This window comes from Falco cherrug, chromosome 1, assembly GCF_023634085.1.
Source record: "Falco cherrug isolate bFalChe1 chromosome 1, bFalChe1.pri, whole genome shotgun sequence".
NCBI classification, from domain to species: domain Eukaryota; kingdom Metazoa; phylum Chordata; class Aves; order Falconiformes; family Falconidae; genus Falco; species Falco cherrug.
This window is the reverse complement of record NC_073697.1, coordinates 48,487,374-48,513,967: the sequence shown is the minus strand read 5'-3', so window position 1 is coordinate 48,513,967 and position 26,594 is coordinate 48,487,374. Positions and strand designations below refer to the sequence as shown.

Genomic DNA, 26,594 nt, shown 5'->3' with positions numbered 1-26,594 from the left:
TGCGAGGACTGGGGCTGCCTTGACCAGGCGCTCCCCTCAGGCCGTTCTAAGTCCCACTCGGCCGCTGGGCCCTACCTCGCCGCTCAGTCCCGAGCGAGGGGAGCCCGCCGGGCCGCCGCCACCCCTCGCGGGGCGGGCCGGCTCCCTCCTCGGCGGCGCGGGGCCGCGGCAGCGGCTCCATCCCCGGCCGGAAGAGGAAGGCCCGCCGGGGCGCTGCGGAGGGCCGGGGAGGAGCCGCCGCCGCCCGCCCGCAGCATCCCCAAGGGAGGGCTTTTGGCAGGCGGGGGCGACGCGCCCGCGCCCCCTGAGGAGCGGTAGGTGGCCCGGGGCGCGGCGGGCGGCGTGGGAGGGAGGGCGGCCGGGGGAGCGGGGCTGGGCCGGGCGCGGCTGGGCTGGCCTCGCCGGGCCCCCGGGGTGCTGCCCGGTGGCGGCGGGTGCTTTGCCGGGGCAGGCGGCGGGTCCTCTCCGCGGACTCCGCATCTCTCTACGGCCGCCCCTTTCCCGCCCGGCGGCCCCTCTGGGCTCGGGCTCCCCTGGGAAATTGAGCTTTTTTCTGTTTTTCTGTCCCACTCACCCCCTCGCCGCCGTTTGTAACTCCGGCTCCTGACCTGAATCAGGACTTTACAAAGGGGTTAGAGGAGCCTTCTCAAGGCTGAGCAGGTAAAGCCGGGCATAGGACGTTACAGGTGGGGGAAGGGGTGGGAAGGATGAAATTCTTCCTGCTGGCAGATGACAAATCTCTGTGTGCTTGGGCAGGGCCAGCTTTACTGCTGATCCCTCCCCGAGAGACACAGCGTCAAAGCCGGCCGTGAGACAGGGACAGGGGAGCGCTGAGGGGCTGGGGGGGGGGAGGGGGGGGGCACGGTAGAGCAGAGCAAGTGGCAGAGGGACACAGGCGTCAAGAGAAACAACTTCCCCAAACTAAAAATTCTCCACCCTCTTCAAATGTGGCTCACAGAAATCAAACGTCATTGTGGAGGTGGTTTGTTTTTGCTGGTGGGATGCCAGGGCCTGTAAAACATTTCGTGGTTTCCTGCCTAGCAGAAAATATGGAGAGGTTTGGGCAATGAAGGTGATGGAGGACAAAGTATAAACATGTAGAACCGTAGGATGTTGCGTAAGGGAAATTGCAACCACGTAGCTGAAACTGGAGCTGAATGAAAGGTTAGTGCTATCATCAGTAAGTTCAAGCAGCATGCTAGCCGAAATGGCTGTGAGGTTAAGGTGTAGAGGATGTTACCCCGTGTAAATAAACCTGGAATGAAGTTCAGCTTGGTCATACAATTCAATGGATGAATAAACAAATTGTGAGGAAAACCAAGATAGTATCTGCCACAATGAACCCATCCCTCAACTGTTGGCTAGATGGACCTAGGGCCAAGGGGAATTTGTCTAAAGGTATAGTTGTGTTGGCTCCAGATGCTCTTATATCATTTGGGTAAACAAATAACGCTAAATATTTGTAGCAGTGATGATTTACCATTTTAAATAAAAGGATCCTGAACATAACCAAACTGCTCTGTTCACTAGCAGATTTAAGAGCATTATGCTGTGAGTTTAATAAATGGATTGCAGGTGGCCCCATTCCACATTTATGTAATGTTTCGGTGCTAGTAAACTGAATCCACAAGTAAAGAAATGTCACAATAATATTTATTGCTGGGCATAACAAAGTGTTATGATCTTCATTTAGTGTCATGGTGTCATATGCCCAAGTACCTTGTGTACATACTACAGTATGTCTTGTCTGGAATAGAATTAACATAAATTCTCAGTGCTTTCAGTCCTGACTCATCAAAGTCAATGGATATTTTCGTATTGATTAACTTTGTTGGATGAAATTGTCTCCTCTTTTAGTCTTTTAGTGCAACAATTAATTCAGGGATTTTTGCAGTAGAAGGGACTGCTAATTGGTTTATGTTTTATGACTGAGATACACTGTACAAAGTTTCTACAAGTCTGAAGTTCGCAGTTTCATGGTTTGTGTATTGTTCCTTTATTTTGATATCTGTTGAAACTGAGTTTTTTTCAGGATAAATCTGGCTTCTTTATTTGTTAAATACTGAACATGGTATGGCCTGCATCCTTGTTTAGGTCTTTAAGATAGTTTTTGAGTATTATCAAAGGAAGTTGATAGTTCTGATATTTCCAACAAACTAAAACGCTGCCTTAAACATTTGATACCCCAATTCGTATAGCCTATTAATGGCTGTCATCCAAGAAAGGAAAAAAATATTTAAGTTTCAAAATCTTGTTGTGTTGTTTCTTGAGGTGCTGTTGCTCTCTGGGATTTATCTTGAAGACAGCATTCCTGCAATAGGTAGGAAGTCTACCTTTTTTTTTCCCCTAGTATACACTGGAGGCGTAAATCTATTAGTTACTTGAATGTGGATATTCAAAATATGAGTTACCTATTTTACTGTAATGCTGAGTTGAAAACATTTGGGAAAGATGTATTTAAATGCTCCTTTATTCTGTGTTTTATTTGGGAAGCTCCTATAATAGAGGTTGTTACCTTATTGCCCTCATAACCTGCTCTTGATGCAGGCAAACTTCATGTTGAGCTAATAACTGAGGCTAGAGAGCTGAGGTTCCGGTTCCCTTGCAAACCAGGTACCTTAATATAGCCATAGCTTGTATGTATTTTTTGTGAAGTCTGTAGAAAGTGAGAATGAATCAGCAAGTTACTCTTGTGAAAGACCTGCAAAATGCTTCCTGTTGACTGGATTTAAATGTAATTTTTTAGAAGCAGAACACCTGGGAGCATGGCCTTGCAAGAGAGAGGAACCATCAATGACAAGCAAGAACGGAACTCTAGTCGTGTTATTACAATTGTCTTCCTGGCACTTTTCATCGACTTGTTGGGATTTGCGCTCATCTTGCCACTGTTTCCTTCCATCCTTGATTATTACAGCCAGACTGAGGTAAGCAAAAGAGAAAGTCAGCCTGCTGGAAATGTTAGGTATGGGATCAGTAGGGAAGGATGGAAGAAAAATCCCTTGCCTTGGGGCAAACCAAGTAGCTGTAGGCAGAATAATAATATCCAGCACATTTAAATGGTTCATGGACTGAATTTGTTTGTGAACCTGCATAAGACTTTTCCCTCTTGCTTTTTCATTAAAATGAGAGAGTTGTTTTGGGGAAAATTCAGGAATTTCTTAGAAGCTAGTCCTTGTAATTACCAGTGCATTTGTAACTCATGCTGATGTCACTGGTGAGACAGAGTAAATGACAGTCCATAATGGATCTGCATACTGGGGTTTATCTAAGAACCAAAGAGATGAGAGGTTTTACCCTACTTTATTTCAGGCACTCACTTGCTCTCACCCCAGTATCGTGTTCACTACATCTCAGTTTCCATTCTTAGCAGGGAGCTGGCTGCTGCTCTGGGAACGCAGTGTGGAACGTTATGTTGGTTCCCAGCTGTGCAGCTGCTCACAGTTACCATTCTCGAGTGTTACTGGACAAGACGAAGATGATGTTGTGGGAGAATTATTTTTGCAGCCCCTTTCTAACTCCATTCCAACTGCAGCTATAGGCTTTGTCTTTCTTATGACCCTATCTCTAACCACAGCCATGTGCTCTGATCTCCAGCATCTTCCCCCACTTACAGTATATTTCATAGAATCATAGATCATTTAGGTTGGAAGAGAACTTTGAGATCATCAGGTCCAACCATTAACCCAGCACTGCCAAGTCCATCACTGAACCATGTCCTTAAGCACCACATCTATGTATTTTTTAAACAATTGCAGGGATGGTGATTCTACCACCTCCCTGGGCAGCCTGTTCCAATGCTTGACAACCCTTGCAGTGAAGAAGTGTTTCCTAACACCCAGTCTGTAACCTCCCCTGGCACAACTTGTGGCCCCTTCCTCTTGTTCTGTCGCTTCTTATCTGGGAGAAGAGATGTACTTCCACCTGCCTACAACCTCCTTTCAGGTAGCTGTGGAGAGCAATAAGGTCCCCTCTGAGCTTTTCCCCTCCCCAGACTAAACAACCCCAGTTCCCTTAGCTGCTCCTCTTAAGACCCTTCCCCAGCTGTGTTGCCCATCTCTGGACACGCGCCGGCATCTCAATGTCTCTGTTGAAGTGAGGGGCCCAAAACTATACACAGGGTTCAATGTGTGGCCTCACCAGTGCCCAGTGCAGGGGGACGATCACTGCCCTGGTCCTGCTGGCCACACCATTTCTGACACAAGCCAGGACGCTGTTGGCCTTCCTGGCCACCTGGGCACACTGCTGGCTCATGTTCAGCTGGCTGTTGACCAGCACCCCCAGGTCCCTTTCCACCAGGCAACTTTCCAGCCACTCTGCCCCCAGCCTGTAGCACTGCATGGGGCTGGTGTGACCCCAGTGCAGGACCCAGCACTGAGCTTTGTTGAACCTCACACCATTGGCTTTGTTCCATCAATCCAGCCTGTCCAGATCCCTCTGCAGAGCCTGCCAGCAGATCAACACTCCTCCCCAGCTTGGTGTCATCTGCAAACTTGCTGAGGGTGCACTCGATCCCATTGTCCAGATCATTGATAATGACACTAGGCAGGACTGGCCCCAGCACTGGGCCCTGGGGAACACCCCTTGTGACCAACAACCAGCTGGATGTAACTCCACTCACCACCATACTTTGCACCCAGCCATCCAGCCAGCTTCTAACCCAGCACAGAGCACACCCATCCAAGCCATCAGCAGCCAGTTTCTCCAGGAGAGCGCTGTGGGAGACAGTGTCAAAGGCTTTACTAATGTTCAGTTAGACACCATCCATAACCTTTCCCTCATCCACTAGGCGGGTCACCTTGTCATAGAAGGAGATCAGGTTCATCAGGCAGGACCTGCTTTTCATAAACCCGTGCTGACTAGGCCTGATCACCCAGTTGTCCTTGCATGTGCAGCATGATGGCACTCAGGATGATCTGCTCCATAACCTTCCCCAGCACCAAGGTCAGGCTGACAGGCTGTAGTTCCCCTGATCTTCCTTCCGGCCCTTTTTGTTGAAAGGTGTCACATTGGCTGACCTCCAGTCTTCTGAGACCTCCCCAGTGAGGAGCTGTTGATAAATGATGGACAGCAGCTTGGCAAGCTCCTCCGCCAGCTCCCTCAGTACTCTTGTGTGGATCCCATCTGGCCCCATAGACTTGTTATTTCCTATAGCCAAGATCTTCACCTTCTTTTCAGGTTCCCCTTCTTCTTTTTAAATCTTCCTCCTTTTTTTAGGAACCGTTCTTGTTTGCACCACCTCTTCTTTCTGCGTCTACAAGCCCCTGATTCTCCCAGGCTAACCAGTTTCTGTGCAGAGGGATAGAGTATGTCTTGTGTTGCTTTATTAATTGAAAGATTCAGGACATGCCACTCCTGTTTAGTTCAGGATTTAGCAAGTAGCAGGCTTGATGGTCTACAAAAGGTCAAATCCCTATATTCCCCCACGTAAACACATACCCCCAATTATTTGCTGCTTGTTAGCATTCACGGTTTAAGCGATCTTTACCATATGGCAACTGATCAGCAAGGAAATTTTCCCTGGCAGGGGGAGAAGGAGAGAAGAAATCATCTAACGCTGTCTTTGGTTCACTAAGCTCTGATGCTGTGTTTGAAAATGAAACAGGGAAACTGTCTGCCTCCTCCTATTTCCCTGTTATCTGTTTTGCAGGATGGATTCTATTTGTCATTGCAACGAGGTGTGGATTGGTTTGCACTGATGGCTGGGATACCTCCAGGGCGGAAATACAACAGTGTCTTGTTTGGAGGTATGGAAATTAAACAAACAAGCTAACAGGGAAAAAAAAAAGACAAAAAAAGAAAAAGACTGTTGTTATCAAGTTACTTTCAGTATTGATGTGAGGAATGATGAGGAAAATGACAAGAAATACAAAAAGCATACTTGTCTTTTAATAGATTTTGATTTAAATAACACAGAAAATATCTCTTACAGTAGGCTATAAATTATTTTGGTTTCATCATACTGATAGCAATGAAGAGTTGGACAGCCCCATCTCCGTCATTTGGAGATACCTAGACAGGCAGAAGGAATTGGCCAACAGAAATCTTATGAAATTCAGTAAAGACAAATATGAAATCCTGCCCGTGGGAAAGAGCAGTCCCTTGCAGTGATACAGACTGGGCACTGACTGGTGAGGAGCAGCTCTGCTGTAAAGGCCCAGGGGGTCCTGGGGAGCAGCAAGCTGAGCATGAGCTGGCCCTGGCAGCAGAAGCACCAACAGCACCTGGGCTGTGTGAACAGAAGCAGAGCCAGTAGATTGAGGCAAGTGATCATCCCCCTCTACTCAGCAGTTGTTAGACCGCATCTAGAGCTTTGCATCTAGAGCATTGCATCCAGTTTTAGCCCCCCAGTCCAATAAAGGCATCCATAAACTGCAGCAAGTTCAGCAGAGGCCCACAAAAGTGGAGCAGCTGGTGGCCTGGGCTTGTTCAGCCTGGAGCTAATAACAGCCTTCCAATACCTGTGGGGAGGTTATAGAGAAGACAGTGAGGCTTTTCACTGTGGTGCATAGTGGGAGAAAGGAAGGCAACAGGTGTAAGTAGAAGTTTATAAACGATTTCCCTCTTTCCCACATTATCCTCACAGGCATGTTTTTGGTTCTGTGCTCATTCCCAGTCAGATTACTGGCTTTTGAATAGTAGGAATCAGTTTTCTTTAATCCTTCATAAACTGCATTCTGTCCCCTCTAAGGCCTGGCTTGCAAGCCTCCTGCTTGCACCTACTCACCATTTCAGACAAACAAGGGGCTGGGAACTCCCAGTCATGCTCAACTTGTTGCCTTTCCTTTTACCTGCTGTGTTCTGTACTCTTGGGAGTGCTGTGTCCCTTGACTTGGCTCAGTTGATTTCAAGGGGAAGGAGAAATCTCCCTGCCCCTTGCAGAGGAGTCCAGCTGACTCTTTTGCCCTTTGAAGAAAATATAGCATCTAGCCGGGAACATGCAATTAAGATAGACACTGTTTGTCTCAGAAAGGAAGCTGGTATCCCTTGCTGTTTTCTTTCTAGGAGAAAAGTATTTAGAAGCAGTGTTGAGTAGCGATGGGAATGTTCACTAATTGATATGAACGCTGGCAGCCACAGGCAGTGACAGTGCAGGCAAGGTGGCTGAATTAGGCTGGTATCTGTCACATTTGATTCCATCTCTTCTGCTTTCTTTGATGACAGCTTTTCTTAATAAGCCGTCTAATTTGCTAAACCAGCAGAAAACTTGTTTTGTTTGGGGTTTTTTTCTGGATTAGTTTTCTACCAGATTGAGTTGAATTAGCTCACTGGAGAGTTGACCAAGGCTGCAACCTCACCTGGTTGGCAAGGGCGCCGCCAGTGCTGGTCACCCTCAGCTCCCACTTGTTCCCCCGTGTGGAACAGCCCCGCTCTTGCTGCTCCCTAGCTGTGAAGTGTTTGGTGTGTCTGGGTGTTCTTACAGTGCTAGTAATACAAGGAAGAAAACTTGTCTCTCGTTGACATGAACTGCCAATGTACTAATCTGTAAGATTATTTACACAGTTCTTTTTACCTATCGTAAGCAGCTGTTCTCTCCAAGGTGGTTGGTATCGATATTCTGCCTTCATCAAAGCTGATGGGAGCAGAGCTTCAGGTCTCTCTCTCCTTTGCCTTTTAAAGCCTTGATAGCTGAGTGAGCTGAGACAAATAACCCAGTTTTTCCTTTAGAGAAAAACAGTGTGACAGCAAGGCATTTTTTGGACTGGTTATTGAGAGTATAGTGCAAATTAATAAGTGTCTGAAGCTAGAAATGGCAAGAGAAAAGAGGAATTAAAGATCACAGAAGCTGGAGGCAGATTTCAAAAGACTCTTGGAGTCTGTTGGAATCACTCCTACCTCTTAGGGTGCCTCACTAACAGCAGTGCTTATGTCCTTCTTTCGATGATAAGAGGGAAAGAAAAACTAATTAAGTGTGGCAGAATCAGGTTCAAACAATCAAAAAAAGTCTTAAGAGAACTTTGACTATTAAAGGCTGTGTTATATCTGCTTTAAGAACACAAAATGTATGTAGTCAGCTGAGGAAGCATTGTAGAATAAGCATTCCATTATAACCAGTGAGTTTCAACCCCCTTCTTACCAGTGAATCATCTAGTTTATGCCTGTTACTCTGGTCTGTCTGTCCGTCTTTGCCACTCAGTTAAATAACAATGCAAGACTGGTGTTTCGAGGGTGGCTTAGTTTCAGAGACAAAGCTGTCCTTTATAGCTGTTGGTTTACATTTAATTGTGTGCTTTTAAAGGACCTAATGGTGTAATAGGTCTAGAAGAGTTTGGCTGTCTTTGTATTTAAGATGAAGGCAGCAAGTCTAATGATACATGTGTTTGGGGTTTTTTTCAGGTCTGATTGGCTCAATCTTTTCCATCCTACAGTTTTTCTCCTCCCCCCTCACTGGTGCTGTGTCGGATCACTTGGGCAGAAGGCCTGTCATCTTGATGACAGTGGTATGTGTCTCATGCTGATTTTAGTCATGCCATCTCAATACACAGTTGAAGGCACTATGATCTTGTGGTTAACAAGAGGCTTGAGAAATTGAATGTTCTAGATCTGTTGGCTGTTGACTGCTTCTTGCCAAGTCGCTTAGCCACGCTTCCAAATATGGGTGCTTAAACCGGGCTTCCCAGCTCCCGAGTTGTACATAGAAGGCACCAGAATACTTGTCTGTATACCTGATTTCTAAAATCCCTTTCCCCTGTGTATGGGAGTATTATTCAGATGCTCTGTTTATAAATGTTAGACATAATCCCTGTATATTTTAGTTCCCCAAGTGACTAATGGGGGCTGATCGCTTCATGACCTGTTTCACAGAAGTGCTTTATATAGCAGTATTAGTATAGATGTTATTTCTTATGAACATGAACATTCTCCAAAATGTTTTCTCTTGCTGCTCAGAGTATGGGTTTCTAATTACAGAAGCAGTGCAGAGCAAGCATACATACACGATGGAACTTGGGAGTCAGTGATACAGAAATCCCCATATCTTGTAGGCTTGTGGAGAGTGAGTTAAATAAGCATGGGTGCTTATGATTGATTATGAAATTTAAGGGCTAGAACTGTGAATTTTTCTTATTTTGAACTCAGGATTCTCTCGAAGTTGGAAACAAATCGAGTGGGATGTACAAAAGTAGTTTTGTGCCCAGTACTGATTTATCTCCCTCTGACCTTTCTTTGCTCTTTTAATTTTGTTAGTAATCTCACATTTATATGAAGTCTGTATGGATTTGTTTCTACTTCTTTTATATCACTGTCCAGGACATAGTGTGGTATCAGTATATTCAGACATTTCTGTTACATGGGTTTTGGAGCAGCTGTTGAAAACGAATTAAAAAATTAAATGTTTAGCTGGGAAATGTGCAGAAATGGTATCAGCTTTGCTCTGCTTTATAAAGAACCCTTTCTTGCTTCTGCAGATGGGTTTGATAACATCATACTCACTATGGGCTGCCTCTAGGACTTTTGGCGTTTTTCTTCTCTCCAGGATCATAGGTGGAATAAGCAAAGGGAATGTCAGCCTCTCCACAGCTATAATTGCTGACTTGCACTCTCCAAAAGCACGGAGCAAGGGCATGGTGAGTTACATGTGTGGGGTATATGTTTTGATTTACTAGGTAACTTGTAATTGATTTCAGGTGCTCAGAATGTCTTCCTCAGTATTAATTGATCATGTATTCCTCAGTGTATTAATTGATCAAGTGGAAATATGACTCTGTATACTAACTTGCTTCTGAAAAGATGCCAGATCATTTTGCTGGTGAGCTCTCAGACTTTGTCAGTGACTTTTACTGAGAAGTGAAATGCAGATGCCCTAGAGGTAGAAGGACTACCTGTTCAAGTAGTAGAAGTGTTACTCCTGCTGATAACTTTAATCCTGATTATAATAGCTTAGAAATCAGAACGTCTTACGGCCCAGTTTTGGTAGCTGGAACCCAGTTACAGGGCAACCCATTTTTCTCACCTTCCCAAATTGTGGAAGCCCAGCAGCACTGCACACAGCACAGCGTGCCTCCTGACTTCCTTGGATGCTGCACTGGCTTCAGGGTACGAGCTCAGCAGGTAAAGGATGTAACATTTGGCTGACAGAGCAGCAAATCGTATGAACAGCTGCCCTGTCCTCTTCCAGAAGGCAGTGGCTCAGATGGAAACACCCTGCAGGCTGAACTTTGCCTGTGAATTGCCAGTTAGATCTTTTATCTTCTAAAAACCCTGGGGGCCCAAACTTCTCTTAACAGATTGTTACAAGCCAGCATGCAGGACAGCTGCTTCTTGGGAGGCGAAAGCTTTAGATTTCACAGTGACAGCTAACGAATTTTCCAAGCAATTTATTGTAGTCCTGGTGAGCCAAAATACATTTTTATTTATGGAGAGGGATAACCATACAGCACTAATAAATAAAATGGGTCAGGGCCTATTTTTAGAGCCTGAGAACAAGTCACTTAGTACATCATGGCTTACATCCATATGGCTTATATTCTCTTCTTTTCCAAAGCAGAGTAGGCATGTTCATTCTGCTTTCTGCAAAGAGAATAACATCTGACTGATGCTGTTCCCAGGCTGTGATGGGCCATTGCCTGGGAGAGTGCTAGTCAGACAGGCTACAGCACTGGAGACTGTGAAGTGCCACCTGATTGTCACAACTTGGCCTTGTTTAATTTAGTACTATAGATACAGACTCAGGACAGCAGGAGGATTGTGTCGTAGGATGACATGTTTGGGTCCTGCGTATGGGAGTATATATCTTTGAAAGCCTCTTAAAGAAAATGAGGCAGGTCCTGCACTGTTGTATCCTTCAGTGATCTCACTGAGCTGATGACTCAGATCTCAGTGCTCTTTTAAGCTCCCAGCCAGTGTGTACAGATTCTACCTCTTTTTCCTGTGTGCTAGTTTCCTAGTGAGTCAATAAACCTGCTTTAGTACCTGCACTAAACTGAGGTTGTTCTGGGAAGCCTCTCAGCCTGTTTGCTGTACGAGACATAAATTCCTAAAAACAGAAGTTGCCAAAGTACTTTAGAAGCTATAGACATCATTATGGATTCCTACCATGGAGCTTTCCTCCTTTCTCCAGTTTTACACTACGAAAGTTTATCCTATGGCTGAAGGATCTGCTGGCTGAGCAGTCCCTGAGGTGAGAATCATTATTTGCCTTCGCAGCTTTCTTTCACTCATAACCATGTTGCAGTTTGTTTCTGCCACTTTCCTGACTGGACAGAAAATAAAATCCGTTATTTGGAATTAACGGGTTTTTCACACTTAAAGCTTTTTGCTGTGCACTCCCTACATGGTCAGGGTGGTTAGGGTCTGTATCTGATTGCATTTCTTTTAAGGTAAATGCCAGGAAATCCAAGTTGTTTTAGAACTGATCTACATGAACAAACTGGTGTCTAAAACTGCATGTGTGTGTTCATTGTATCGCTGCAGGCAATGATTGGTGTTGCTTTCTCCCTTGGTTTTACCCTGGGTCCCATGATTGGAGCTTACCTAGCCATGGAGACAGAGAAAGGAGAAGTCTTTTATCTTCGTTCGGCATTGCTAGCACTCATGTTTTCTGTGGCTGATTTAATTTTCATCTTCTTCCTACTTCCGGAGACACTTCCCAAAGAAAAACGGGTAAATGGACTATCAATCTGAAGATCTGTGTTTCTTGCAAAAATAGGATTTGAGAACTGTTGAAATACCAGAAGCAATGAAGAAGAGGCTTAGCCAGTGTCTCAGGAATTCAGTTCATTCCTGGGACCAGGATTAAATACTGTTATTCAGGCTGGTGTCAAAACCGATTGCGTGATGGTCCCATCTCCTTAGCCCAGTGTAATATGAGAAATTCTTCATAGCTAGCACAACTGCTTAACTGTTAGGTTTGGTGCGTTAGGTTTAAATTTCTCAAAACCAAATGGGAATGTGGGAGGGAGGGGGTGAATTTTAAACTATAATTACAGTGACTCCCTGCAGAGGAATTTCAGCTAATTGTAAAAAGTAAATGCATCAGAGGCTGGATTTTCTTTCATTTAGCCAGTATGTGTTAGAAAATTTCTTACTGTTATCTTGTCTTTGCTTGATTGTTTTGAATGCTGAAGTAGCAAATTACGCTTATCTCCGAGCTGTGCTGTCTTCCATAGATACGAAATACCTACGTGTGCTAAAATTCAGTGACTAGATTTGTGGAGCCGAACATTTTTTGACATTACGATCTAGTATTTTGTGATCAGACACTGTCGAAGATATAATTGATTAAAGGTCTCTTGGAGCAGTCTCCTTTGTAGTGTGGGAGGGACTGAATACAGCCCTAGATATCTGGGTGAAACACTCGATTTGAGGCTTTCAGCTGGATTGCATCTTTCCTATCGTCCCTTGTTTCTAAGCAGCGCTCAGACATTGAAGCGTGCCTGGTCTCTGGATAGCCAAACCCATTTGACACCGAGAATTGTTCAGGAAACTTTTGCCTGTGATACTCCCGCTGGGGCAAAACTTTAGACCTTCCCTGAGTGTTTCCCAGCAGGTTGTGTCCCAGCTGAAATTGGTTGCTCACATTATGTTCCCAGGCACCACAGCTATTTTATCTTTTTTTAACAGTTCTTCCATGTGTCATCTGTTCCCCCTTCCTATTTGGCTGTTTCTAAACATTCCAGATAAAATCCTGTTCTTAGTTAGAGCTGCACACTCTGGGGTGGAGGTAACATGTTGAGGTAGGGAAGTGCTGTGGAGCGAATCCGTATTCTATCAACAATTCCACCTTTGCTGTAGAGAGATAAATGGCTTCAGCACCTTTTAGGACTGTATGATGACTGAATACCTCCCTCCCCCTTTTATTACCCTCTTCAGTGTTCTTCTGATAAGCCACTCTGTGTTAGACAACATGACTGAATTTTGTTAAGAAGGTGAGTGCTCTGTCCCCGCTTTTTGGGGCTCTGTCTCTGTGCAGCAGTGGGTATTGTGTGAGGTGGATTGATAGGTGCCTCTCAGGGTCAAGTCCCAGTCATGCAAAATACACAGGGTGTTTGCTTACGAGAGAGCGGTTTGACTGGCATTGGAGCTTCTTGTGGTTGGTATCAGCGTTGGTGCTTCTGGTGCTGTCTCCTTTCAGCCTGCAGCTGGGCAGTGGCCCCGTGTGATTTATGTGTTCTAGGGTATTTGTAATTCCACTTACGGGCTGCTTTGCTCTTTTCTGTGATAATTCCCCCCATTTTCTGGATGGGAGGGGAGCATTTTTCTTGGCCTGTAGACAACAGAGGAAGAGCAGGTATGTTGGCTGTCTTTCTGGAACTTGGATGGGCTGCGCTGGAGCAGGTGCTCCCGGAGTATAGGAGTGGAAGCATTGGAAGGACAAAGCTGTAAAAAGAGGGGAAATGATCATAATAACCGGTAGGAGGATGTGCCAGTGTGATCAGACAGCCATTTCCTTGAAATACGCTGTGTTCTCGTGATATTCTTGTTTCTCTATCAGTCTTCACAGGAAAGGAGTATTTCACATTCTTTCATGTTTCAATTAACTTGTAGAAAGGGGAAGGTGAAGGGGGACGGGGAGAACAAGGATGAGCTTTCATCCAGAGAGAACAGAATTTTTGCTCTCCTTCTTCCTCTTTTTTCAACAGTTCCACGAGTTTGTCAGGTGAAGAGTAACCAGAGAACTGTACCTTTCACCTGGCGGAGGCACTGGTCTTATGTCAGGTGGACAAAACAGCTCCTGCTGTGACCTGCTTGGGAGGAGGGAGGAATGGAAAGGTCTCTGGTGGAATCTGTCCCCTTTAAGGGCTTTTGAGTTATTTTTTAGCTAAGCTAGTTGTGGGCAAGGGTGCCTAGCTGGCGGGAGAGTCTTACAACGTTTTTTCTGGTGTCCAGCTAATCACGTAAGGACTGTGTAGGGCTATGCAGCATCACTAGCAGACTTAGGGAAAAATAAGGCTTTTGCTCCATGCATGCTGAACAGTGTCTGATTTGAAGGGTAAGGCTGCAGCTTGGAAGGCCGGGGCTGCATTCCTGATTTGGACTGACTCTGTGCCTTCAAGACATGTTCCTTAGTCTTTCTGCATTAGAGGAAAAAAGAGTAAACAAAGACACTATGAAACATGTCTACCATTCAAGGTGACTTTTGGGATCATCAGGAAGTAAAATAGAACTATTTTAGAGTAATAAGTCATAAGCATAGAAATTAAATACAAGTTAGATATTGCAGATTTTGAACCTGCAAAGAAACTGAATTCCACGCAGCTGGTGACATTGAAATTGGCAGTGTATGCTTCCTTATTTGGGATTCATGAAACACTTTTGTCAGTTTTAGGCAATGTTTTCGTTATTGATCAGTGGATGAAGTCACTTCCAGACACTGCTTCTAGGGCTAAGATAGGAGAAATTGAAAGAAATTTACATGCACACACATCCGCCTGTATTAAAAAAAATAAAATATCTATCACATAGATATATATTTCATAAAATACTTCAGATTGTAAACATATATTTTATATAAAATATATAACCTCCAGAGCAAACTACAATCAGCCTTGTAGTACAAAGCAGCTTGGCACCCTGTCTGACATGGATAATAATTCAAACCAGGTACAAACCACAGGGGGTTTGTATTACTGACAAACATGTTTGAAGAGAGGCGCTTGTTACCACATTCTCTATGCTGTAGCACAAACGCCATCATGCCAACAAATGCAGGAACTGAGGATTGCTACAAGCCAGCTTCAGGAAATCCTCTTACAGACCTTTTAAAAGCATGAGGAAACTTCTTCTTGGGAGTGTCTGTTTACTCTCTGCAATACATGTAGTGGAAGGGGAAGTAAATATCCCAGTTTATTCTGTGTGCTTCAGCAGCTTTATGGCTTTATACAAAACCAGCCTGGTATATTGAACTAGTTGCTGTTGTGAGACTAATAGGCTCCAGAGCTCTGCCGTCAGATACTCAGAAGCTCTGACTATCCAAACAAGACAGAGGTCATGTTAATACCATGTTGAAGGTTGATTTGTTTACAGCTTTATTAAATCCAGTCCATGAGTGTCCTCAGGTCATGCACCGAGATTAAGTTCCACTGATAATTTGACCTTTAATGTCTGTACCCTCAAGGGGGTAATAGCTTCCTCCCTCCCTATCTGGGAAGAGAAGGAAGCTCATCAGATAAAGTCTGTGCAGTGTTTTGAAGATGTAAAATATTAAGTGTGATTACTCAGGATTCTTGAGTCAGTCTTATCTCTTCCGGTGACTGTCATGTAAAGCGACAGTCTAAGTTCTCCTACTTTAAAAGGATTTGCTTCCTTGAGATTTTAGACATCTCTTCTTTAGTATTTTCTTTGATTTTATATACCTTAGAATAAAAGATAAAGAAATTTAAAAATTAAATTCTCTATGGATGAAAGAATCAGCATCTCTTAAGCGCCCATTGATAAGGAGCAAGGAGAGTGCATAATTAGGTTGAGATGTACAGAGTACAAGGACCGGAAGGGCTACAAAATAAACTTGCCTCTTTAAAAAGCCACGCAGCGTGGCTAGGCTAGGCAGAACTTCTCTAGAAATCTCTCTAAAATCTCTCTAAAGATTCTTTCTAAAAATTTTATTTTCCTTTTCTTCCCCAGGAGGTGTCACTGGCTGGCTAAAAGAACAACCAGTACCAAACCAGAGCACTGTTCGGTGTGCTGCACATACTGTTCTCAGACTCGTAGCGCACAAGCAGTTCCCCAGCTTCCCATGAACTTGCAGGCAGATGTGCCATTATTTTCCCAGTAAATGTTCATTGGACATGAGGGATGATGCAAAAGGTGAACCAAATAAAGCCACCTTTGAGGCTGTGGAAAATGAGCCTCTTCTCTTTTTAAACACGGAGAGAAGAATCTGTTTTCTGTCTTCAGTGAAAGCTGCTATCAATGCTCTACCTTCTAGTTACAGTGCTGGAGCCGGTTCTGTGTTGAGAAAGTCTGGGCTGCTATTGGGGGTCACTCAAACCCTAATGCCAGTTGCCTTGTTTCATCTCAGATAATTTGTGTAGATGTAGAAGCACATTTGGCTGTTACTGTCAATTCCTTGCAGTAGTTATTAACGTCAGTTTTTTAAATAAACTTCATTCTTTCTTTGATCAGGTCTCTTCTGTGACGTCTGGCTTTCAGGCAGCAGTTGACTTGCTCAGTCCTCTGGCCTTATTTCAGTTCTCTGCAGTCACCCGAGGAAAGGAATCCCTTTCACAGAAGAGTAAGTGTTAGCTGGCTTTTTATATTAATATTGTATGTGGCGGTGGTTTCTAAGTGAAAACTTTACTCAGACTGTTTCAGAAGCAGCACTCTGTTCACTCATTTAAAACCAATCTTACTAACTTATGAGCAGGGAATTGCAAGGTCCCTTGGACGCTGGTCCGTTTATTCCCAAAAGAAGATTTGAGAGATTAGTGTTTTGAAGATTTCTGACTTGCTACTTGCTTTTTCTTCAGGCACTGGCTGCAGCATGGGGTAGGCTGCAGTAAGTGAAGTGATTCAAAAAGGTAAATCAAGGCATGAGTAAGGGAGATGTGAGTTTGCTTATCCAAGCTGCGAACCAGGAAACTTCAGAAATTGTATTTCTCAGTTCAGGACTTGGAGATGTAGGATTTTAGCTGGCCATTTCTGTATATGAAATTATTTAAGCTGTAGAAAATAGATCAGTGTTTGCCAGGTACACCAACTTATCATTCAGTCCTCCTTGCTGCTGCGGCAGGAATAGAGTAGTATTTGGAGAAAATCTGTTAAACCCTGCATTGGCAGAAACATAAGTAAGGTAATCTGGCACAGACCATTTGTAGCTTAGAGAAATGTGATCCTGGGAGCAGCATCGAGGTATTAGGTGGAATATGGGTATAGAATAAAATAAATACGTCTCCATATAGGTGGGGGTGTGAGTGTGGGGCAAAGGGGCTGGATTGGCTGAGCGAGACCATGGTGACCAAGAGAGAGATTAGTCTTTTTGGCTCTCCTCCCCTCATCAGAAGGGAGGTAGTAGGCAGAAGTCATTTTGTGGCATGTCTTGTATGGGTATTTAAAATGGTCATTGAAGTGAGGACTTTTCCCATGAAATAATAAATGAGTTGATAAATGCTGCTCTGCTATTGTTGTTGTTTTCTCAAATCATGCTTGAAAAACAACACTGTGTTTCTCCCCACCCCCACCCCGCCCTTGGTGTGTGTTTGGTTTTTTGTTTGTTTAGATCTTCAGAATCTCAAAATCTTGGGCCTGGCTTATTTCCTGTACCTCTTCCTGTTTTCCGGCTTGGAGTATACGCTGAGTTTTCTTACTCACCAGAGATTCCAGTTCAGCAGGTATAGCACACTTAGAAGATAAATGTTGTATATTTCGTCTGGGATATTTTCCAAAATCTTGATTTAAGGCCTCTTCGTTTATTTTCAAGAGAGGCTTTAGCAACCACTGCATTCAGTGATACTTGGGCTTTGTGGGAAGAGTTTATGAAAATATAGTCACACTGTTTATCATGAAAGGAAATACTCTAACTACTAATATCTAGAGAAAATCAATACATTGATTGTATTGATTAAAGTAAAACTTTTGAAATATATATAGCTGGGTTAGTTGTATTGACTATAAAAAAACTTTTCTCGCCTTGCCCAGAAGAGGTCTTAAGTATCAGGATGAATCTTGAAGCTCAAAAAAGGTAAAAGATGGAGGGACAGCAACATGGTTATATTTGCTCATCTGAGTTCCGCATTGCACATGGTGTACAGTCATTTTATCATAGAGTTTGGTTTCCTTTAGTCAAACACCAGAGAAGAAAGAACAGAATCCACTAACAGCAGCTCAGCTTGAAATACTTTTCCTGCCAGCTCACAGGAAGGTTTCCAGCCAGGAACATCATCTTGCAGCTTGATTCCTTACGTGTGTCCCTCCCTTTGAGTAGTTCTCAGGGGTTTGTTGCATCTTTCCCTGTCTGTCTTTCGTTACAGTTTGCGGCTTAACTAATGTGTGTGCATCAGGGAAAGGTTTTCAACTGTATTAAGCTTGCTCTGCATGTAGTCATGTCGTGACATAAACAACTTTATGCCAACAGCGCAGGCTGTGGGACAGACAAGCTTGTTAGGAGGAGAGAACGTTTAGCTGAGAATATCCACATAGTTTAGTAGATGAGAGGTGAAAGGGAAATTTGAAGAAATATTTAAGGGTGGAGGGAGTGATGCTGCAAGCTTCCCAGTGCAGTACATGATCACCACCGTGCCAGTGCCCATGTCGTGCCTTGGTGACCTTAATCAAGCTCTGCATGAGGGGTGGCAGTGGTTGTGAGAAAGGAAAGCACTTGCTCCTTGGAAACCAGCAACTGCTGTGCATGTGGCACAGACTTCCATGGCACGGGGTAATTAGCGTGTTGACTCTTTGTGGGCCACCCTAGCAGCAACTAAACTGCATCCCAGCAGTCTAGAGATGATCGTGGCATTTGCCAGCAGCTGTCCCCTCTCTACGTAAGACCTCAGAGGTTTATCTTCTTGCTGTCTGCCTGCCATGGAAACTAATGTCAGCCTATTAAGAACTTTGCACTGCTCATGCTAGCACCAAAAACCATTTTCTCTCTCTTTCAGGAACGGGTCTGCACCGGACCTGTGAATCCCAGGGTGGAATGCTCTGTGCATGACTCCATAATCTGTGTTTTTGCCTTCCTTCTAGCATGCAGCAGGGCAAGATGTTTTTCTTTATTGGAATAACAATGGCTGTGATCCAGGGAGGCTACGCTCGCCGAATCAAGCCAGGAAATGAAATCAGAGCTGTAAAGAGGGTAAAAAAAATACTTATTTTTCTTTTCCCCCCAAAATCTGATGTGTTAATTTTCAGTCTAAAGGGCAACGAAGGGTAGTTGGAGGCTGTAACTGTACTTGTCAAATCAAAAGAAGTTTCTGTCTCATTAATCCAGCTGAGTGACTTCTCAAGACCCTGGGTTTTGGGCACTTACCAGCCTAACTAAACTGTGGAACATTAGGGCCCTTTCTTACCATGTATCAGCTACAATATTACTGAAACTTTGAGTTCTTCAGTAGAACTGCAGTAAGGAATGAGAACAGAGTGTCCTTCTGTGCAAGCTAGGTAAAATGCAGTGAAGATGATGCTTTAAGTGGTTTCTCTTGCAGTGCAGACATTGAAACTACTAAAGCTGCTTCAGAGCTCATCTCTCTTTCTGGCAAATTATTTTCAGGGACTTCATCAGTCTGGCCGTCTCCATGCTTGACAGGCTTTCCCTAAAGTGTATTTCACTGGTGGGCTGGGGAAATAGATTCTTCCTCTTCAGTCTTTGATTTGTGATCATCAGTATTACATGTAACAATAGCATGTACTGATGTTCAGACTGAAGATTCACGGACAAAAGTGTGCATTTCATTCTTTTCCTTGCCTCTTTCTTCATAGAGATGGTGATGTGGCTGTACTGGGATGGCAGGAAACAGTTCCCTGCAAATTATACAGCTGAGGAACAAATAGATATGTCTTTCTTACATTTGTGCATGGAACTAAAAGCAGGTTTCAAGTGTTTCTGAACTTTTGTTGGCTGCTTGGTAATAGCTATACTTGGACCGTTAAAGCCTCTGTCAATTAATTATACATTAATTTGAGGCCAGTGTGATTTCAACAGTGGCAAGGTAAAAAAAGTTACTAAACTGCACTGCATTCTAGTGAACTGACTCACCTTTTCTTAAAGTTATTTCTGCTGGTTAAACCATCTCCACCTTGTTCCCTGGCGGGCAAAAGTTAATGGCACACTGGTTGTGTCACACAGAAAGTGTTTCCCTGTGAATAAAAACTCACGCAGCTGTTAGTGTTGCTTTGTCCTCTGCATCAGCTTCTTCCATGTGCTCTGCCAACCTGCTGTTCGCTGGCACTGCACCGCAGTTCATGCAAACTGTGGTTTGCCCCATTAATTTTTATACTCCTTCCTCTTCCCTGCACTGAGAAGTGTAGTTACCTCAAAATGCTCACTTCGGTTAGTTGGTCTGGGCAGATCACTGCTCATAAACACCCGTCTGCGCTATGCAGGAACCCGCTGGCCCTGGGGCACTCTTTCTGTGGATGTATGTGGCTTTTGTGGCAGTTCCCCCCTTTTGCTGAAGCGATTCTGTCAATTTGTGAATCTGGATAATATGGCACATGTGGCCTCTCTTAGCGCAGTGGTTACAGTAGTTCATTTATAACTGAATCTTCAAAATGAGACATTCGGTGGGGGTGAATACCCTCTTTTGTAAAACACAGCGGTCTTAACTGATCTGTCTTTTCTGTGAAAGCTCTGTATGCGAGGGACACATCACAGGGGAACTGAAGTCCAGGCTCTGGGAGGAGATGAAGAATGTTTGTCTTTTGGGGTTTGAATTTCAAATCCCATTCCCCCCCCACCCCCTTTTTTTTTTTTTTTTTTTTCTCAGCTCCAGAAGTATGGGCTCTGAATGCTAAAGACAAAATCAGTCGATATTGCTGAGAAAAAAGTAGAGGAGCTGTAGTCCTGTTGCACACAAGCCTTTTAATCTCTTATGCCAGCTCAGGAGATGAAGAGTTAAAGCTAGATTTCTCTCCAGTTCAACACAGAACAAGAGAAAAGAACACCAAAAACTGGTAGATCCTGTGAGAGAGAGAGACCTCTGCAAAATTTCTCTTTTCCTCAGCTGTGGGAAATCGGTGGTGGGATAACTACAGCCTGTGTTACAGGTGACTCCAGCCTGCCTGTGGTCTGAAATCATGGGATAGTGAGAACAGAAAAGTAAGTTGTGCTGATGTGTGGCCATCCAGGTGAATTTGAAGTGTCTACTTGGGAAGAAAGGGCTTTCTGCTGCTAACTTAAATTAGTCCCATCAGCGGCAGAGAACTGGCAGGACACCTAGAGTCAGGCTTTAACAAGCAGGGCTTGAATGTAACCCCGTGACTCATTCATTTTGCAGGCTATTATGTTGCTGATTCCAGCTTTCTTGTTAATTGGATGGGCTGCCAATGTGACCATGCTGAGTGTCGGACTGTTGCTGTACTCCTTTGGTAAGCTATTCAAACTGCACTGAAAGCTAAGCACAAATAATTTTTCTTCATGTATTCATTCACCTCGTTAAAAAAAGATGCACTTCTAATTTCAAACTATAAGTAACAGAAAGTTGGCACTTCAGTTCATAAAATATGGAAGAAATACTGTCTGGGTTTTTTTCTGATGCTGTTTGTATCACAGGAGGTTGCCATGGTGATATTTGGAAGCATCCCCAGTGCTCCTGTTGTCCTGTCTCACTGGGAAGCTCTAGAGGGTGTTTTTTTCCCCTCTTATCAGACCTAGAAGCAAAATATTCACTAAATAGCTGAGGTCAGGAAGAGAAGGGAGACTGCGCGTCTTCATATTTCTGTGGTGGCTGCATTATTTCTTAGGCAACAGGCTGAAGAGATCTGTGTGCTCAGAAGCTGGAGGCCAGGCTGTGCGTTCAGGCGGAGCGAGCGGGAGGGTAAATCAGGGTTGCCCTGAACGTTGTGGCGTGGGGCTGTGCAGGCTGGACACCGCTCTGCTCTCTTGCATTGCAGGCTGCTAGCTCAGGGAGGGAGCAAAACTCCACCTATTGTTTCTGATAACTGTAGATGGTTTTCAAGGATGTTTGTGTTTACGTAAATAATATTCTGCCAGTCTAAGCTGTTATTCAGGGAAGTGATGATGAATGAAGTTGCATTTATCTACTGAAGTGCCTATCTGAAAAGAGATTTCAGATATTCTCAATGCTGCTAACTATTGTTAAGAAGCTTCAAACATGACTAATTACAAAAGTAGAAGACTTCTCTTTCACATGATACAGCCTGATTTAAGAGTAAACTGTAAGCCACAAAACGCGTCTGTTTAGTAACTTGCTTGTCTAGAACAGCTGTGTGTTTGACAGATTTCAAAATCTGTGTCTTATCTCCAGATTAACTTGCTTTTGAAAACCCACTGGGTGGGGAGGGAGAGGAGGCAATTGTTTTGTCTAACTGTGCTCCTAAGTTAGGAGCCTTGTCTTCCGGGGCTCCATAGCTGGGCAGAAGACCTCATTTCTTCCCCAGCGAAGCCAGCTAGAAATGCCTCTGCGGAGGGGCCTCTTTTCCCCCTCCCTTCCTCCCTCTGCCTCAAGAGTCAGGGCACCTGAAGTTAAGGCAACATGTGTATCGTTCCTGCTCTCCAGTTGTCCTTTCCTTCCCAGCAAAGATTCTGCTTTGTACGCTTAAAGCACTTCCTTCTTGGCAGAAAAGTCCCCTGTTTCAGTAAGAGGGCAGTGGTTGCTGAACAGCTCTTGGCTTTTGTGTCCAAAAATTTTGTAACCTCTTCTTTTTGGATTTGACTGTCTTATTTCCCAAATCAGAACATAGCTGCCTCTTTCATCCGTGAGTACAGTAAAGCCGTATGTATGGGGACAGTGTAGTTCTGCGTACAGCCACCTCATTGTCCATTTGAAATATAAGCAACCCCCTGTTCCACCTGACAAGACCACAGCGATTTGGAAAACTACCAGTTAGCTGAGCAGACCTATCGACCCCTTTCCCGTGGGCTCACAGAATGAGAGACATTAATGTGAAACATCTGCTCAGAGCACTCATGGCTCTGGGCTCTTCGTGCAAGTTGGCTTTGAGGGGTTGTTTTTGTAACTGAACCGGATTAAACCTGGTGATTCATTGTTGGTACAATGGCCCAGAGCTCAGCATATTTCTCTGCAGAAGTAACGAGTTCGGGCCACGTGTTTTCCACTTTTAACTGTTTTGAGCTCTGCTGTTCATTGACGGTCTCTTGTGTGGATTTTTCCAGCTGCGGCCATTGTTATCCCGTGTTTGTCAGCAGTGGTGTCAGGCTATGGTGAGTGTCTTTCCTGCTCTGAGTGGCAGCTCTCGGCCACATAATTCACCTTTATATAGACTTGGCTCAAATACAGAATTGACCTCAAGTTTAACGATGCATCAAGAGGAACGCTGGTGGTGTAGGTCTGCCTTGGGTCTGAATGTTGGACTGGGGGCTCTGGCTGCTGCTTGGCTTTGTAAAAGGCATCTTTCCCCTCCGAATGCATTAACAAGGAAAGCAGAAATGCTAAGAGTTACGGAGAACTGCTACTCCACGTTGCACCTCTGTAACCCTGAAGCAACAATGACCCCTGCAGGAGTGAGGCTACAGCCTAGGGAAGAGCCCTTCCCGGTTGCTCGTTTGCTGCCCCTTTTCAGTACAGCCAGCACCCCACGGCTGTAGTTACCCCGCAGCTGCAGCGAGCTTTGCTGTGGGGAGGCAAACCAGCTCTTGTGCTGCAAGTGCTGCAACCTTCAGCCCCTTCCCTTCTATGAACGTCTTTCACAGGAGAGAAGCTGCTGGGGACGGGACGATGACATCCTGACCCTGGGAAAATCCGAAACATCCCGCAAGGGAGCACAGGAAAACCCCAACCAGACTTTTGTTTCTGAAAACTGTCAGTGCTCCGTAATGGACAGTTTCACAGCTCACAGACAGCAGCGATCTGTTGAGAGTGACAATCAGTATCACACTTGAATTTTGTACCATGTAACGCAGCTTGTTGCAGTGTGATGGGGAAGCTTGAAGCAACTTTATTTCTAGGAAGATGAGGAAGAACGGGCAAAGCATATTATAGGCAAAGGCCACAAACAGCAATGAGCAGGGAAGGGCCTGGGTTCTCCGAAGGAGATACCAGCCATCGCTGCCAGCAGTAAAATAATTTCTTCCCAATTCCTTAGAAAAAACCTTCTAAGGAGCCTTCTGAAACCTTCCAGGTTTGTGGCACTGGTTGCTACATAACCTTGCGAAGCCATCTGTAGATGACAGTTCTTTCTTCAGCTTTGGTTCAGTTGGTTGCCAGCACTATGGTGCTTGCTGAGCTGAAAAAGTAAGGCTTTGCTCATTAATGCCACTTCTGTGTTGCTCTTGCTTAACTTGCATCCATGCTTCTGTATTTGTTACCACCTGTGCCTCCTCAGCAAATCTTGTGTACAACGTAAAGCTGCTTTTTTTGTTGGGTTGTTAGCAGGGGGCAGGGGCAGGTAGGGGAGAGAGCACTACAAGCCACCCATGGGTAAGCCCTCGTGCTTTTTCAATGAAGCTGTTGTGTTTATTTTGGTGGAGGGGAAAAGAATGCAGACCAGGCAGCGAGTGTGCAATGAGGGGAGGGGGAGATGCGTGTGGGAGGTACCTCCAAAAGCTCCCAGAGCTGCATCCTTTCCCTGCCCCAAGCAAACCCTCCACAGGGAGTAATGGCTCTGTTTGCACAGGCTCTGCCAGCCAGAAAGGACGAGTCATGGGGATCCTGCGGAGCCTGGGTGCCCTCGCCAGAGCCCTGGGACCCATCCTGTCAGCTACAGGTGAGCGCAGCCTCCTGCTCCTTCCCGCCTTTGCCAGCGCACAGCATCGCTCCGGGCCCCCGCAGCCCGGGTGGGTCCCGGGGGGAGGAAGTACAGCACGCCTCAGCGCCATACAGTTCTCTTAGAGAAGCAGGTACCCCTGAGAGCTGCACACAGTCCTTGCTAGCGCCAACACCAGCCTCCTGCGTGAATTTGAAAGTTTATAAAAGCAGAGATCAGCTAGGGAGCAGGTATAGCCCGACTCTTTAAAAAAACCAAATTCCAGCAACAGCAGTAAGCTGCTGCGGCCCTGGGTGTAGGTGTGCGGGCAGAGGGGGCCGCACAGCGGGAGGCTGGCCAGGACCCCTTGCCTTTGCTGGGCTTAGGTGTAGCTGTTCCAGTGAGTAACCCTGCCTGCTGGGGGGCCACCCTGGCACCCAGTAAGCAGGAGTCACTGGAATGGGGTTTCCTGTGCTGTGGTAACTGGTTCCCGGCCTCCCATGCAGACGTATCCCCAGATGATACAAAAGATGATACAAATGAAGTAGGGATGGTCCATAATGTGCAATAAAGAACTTTGTAGCTTACAGCTGCTTTTAAAGCTGAAAACCCCGAGTCCCCGCGCTACTGCTGCCCCGGAGCTCAGGGAGCACACCCTGGCTAAGGCCAAACCTAGACAGTGCCTGAGGGCACAGGTGCCCCCTGTGTGGGGTTCAGTTCCCCCAGCCGTTACAGGGTAAAGGGAAGCAGCCCCACGGCAAGGCAAAGCTTGAACTCAGCCCTCATGTTAAGTTCGAGCAAAGCCCGACCCTGTTCCCTGACGGCACCCATGGGCCAAGCAAGCGGCTGACAGGAAAAGGCACAGTCTGGACTTCACAGCAAAAGCACAGCAGCACGGCTGCTCCCGAGGGTAGCGCAAGTCCTGCCTTGACCCTCCCGCCTTCAGCACAAGCATCTCGCAGGAGACCAGTACCAACAGTGAGGGACCTCCAAGAGCAGCACAGGCAGCGCTTGGAGCAGCTGTGGCAGCCGCGTTGGGGCAGAGAGAAATAGCTACCGTGTAAAGCTGGACGAGCGAACAGGAGCTTCCCCGTTGCCATCCTGTCAAGAATGATAATACCCTATTTGGAACAACCACTTTTAACATGCTCTTTCCTCAGAAAAGACCCAACACTGCTATCGGTCACCTCATCTTTACAGCTGCGTGCCAACAAGGGCAGGCAGCAATAGATTCACTAGCTCCGTGTTCTCCAGTTGTATTTGTAAGCTGCCGGGAGCGGCAGCTCTGACGGCCAGTTTACACCCCCCCCCCCAAGGGCAAGCACACCAACGAGCTAAATCTTGTTTCCTTTGCAGTTTACTGGCTGGCCGGGGCAGAGTTTTGCTTCACTGTCTGTGGAGCCTTCTTCCTCATCCCCTTTGCTTTACTCGGTTATATAAAACAGCAGGCAAAGGAGGAGTAGGACGTGACCACAGAACCATCACCAGCTTCCAAGGATTTCTGCCTCACCTGACTCTGCTGGTCCAATAGGAAGTGGCCAATTTTCACCGTTGGGAAGGGGATACGCAATGACCCTGTGCAGCAACAACAGACTTCAGGTTTCTTACGGCCCTCCACAAGCAGTGGCGTTAAGACACCTCCCAGCCGGCTTGGCTGGTTTTGCAAATAGCAGAGACACACCCCACAGAACAGCCGAGTAAAGCATTACGACCACCAGCTGAGTGGAGACCGACATAGAATCGTTGAGGTTGGGAAAGACCTTTAAGATCATCAAGCCCAACCGTTAACCCAGCACTGCCAAGTCCACCACTACACCATCTCCCCAAGCACCCACGGTCTGGAAACAGTTTTGAATGAGCACGACAGCAGCACAGCCCAGTGCCACCCCGGTCCACCATCCAGGGCTGCTGCACACCGCGCTGCCGTGGCCGCGGCACACGCTGCTGCTCTCCCAGACCCCTGCCAGGAGGGCCGTTGTGCCTGCTTTTGGCGAGCACGGAACAAACCCCCACGGCAGTTTCTGTACCATCGTCAGGAGATCTCCGCAACTGCTCCGTGCCCCTGGTACCAGCTGTATCGCCCACCTTAAAACGCGACCATCGAAACCACAAGCACGCAGCGCACTACAGGCTGCCGAAGCCTGACTGCTACTCTGGTACAGGTGGACTGTTTTTAATACACAGTTAAATTTTGAGAGATGTTTTATATTTCTAATACTGTGTGATATTTTTTGATGACCAAGCACTGTTCTCTTTTGCATTGCAAATAAACTGTTACATTGTACGCTCACCTAGTCAGTTAATTACATCTAAACCAAACACTGCAGGGTCCAGAACTCAGC

General features: G+C 45.6%; 1 protein-coding gene across 6 annotated transcripts; it reads left to right on the top strand.

Moving 5' to 3' along the window:
• Positions 1-106: 106 nt before the first annotated feature.
• Positions 107-26,536, top strand: MFSD10 (major facilitator superfamily domain containing 10). 6 transcript variants are annotated; one of them, XM_055720654.1, is made up of 15 exons: positions 114-314; positions 618-660; positions 2,272-2,320; positions 2,747-2,924; positions 5,648-5,744; positions 8,335-8,438; positions 9,405-9,563; positions 11,410-11,598; positions 16,060-16,168; positions 17,153-17,264; positions 18,616-18,724; positions 20,865-20,955; positions 22,724-22,771; positions 24,184-24,273; positions 25,609-26,536. In XM_055720654.1, exons 4-15 carry the CDS (start codon positions 2,766-2,768, stop codon positions 25,713-25,715), a joined length of 1,374 nt encoding a protein of 457 aa, XP_055576629.1. In that variant the 5' UTR covers positions 114-314; positions 618-660; positions 2,272-2,320; positions 2,747-2,765; the 3' UTR covers positions 25,716-26,536. The 6 variants fall into 6 exon arrangements, with proteins under 6 accessions (XP_055576648.1, XP_055576643.1, XP_055576629.1 ...); XM_055720668.1 differs by lacking the exon at positions 618-660 and having other exon boundaries at positions 113-314; positions 2,753-2,924; XM_055720641.1 differs by lacking the exon at positions 618-660.
• The last annotated feature ends 58 nt before the right edge of the window (positions 26,537-26,594 follow it).

Bases quoted from the DNA above. Each gene is read 5' to 3' on its own strand.
- MFSD10 (XM_055720668.1), top strand. From the start codon at position 2,766: ATGGCCTTGCAAGAGAGAGGAACCATCAATGACAAGCAAGAACGGAAC. The intron at 5,745-8,334 runs GTATGGAAATTA...GGTTTTTTTCAG, and splicing joins CAACAGTGTCTTGTTTGGAG to GTCTGATTGGCTCAATCTTT. The intron at 9,564-11,409 runs GTGAGTTACATG...GTATCGCTGCAG, and splicing joins AAGCACGGAGCAAGGGCATG to GCAATGATTGGTGTTGCTTT.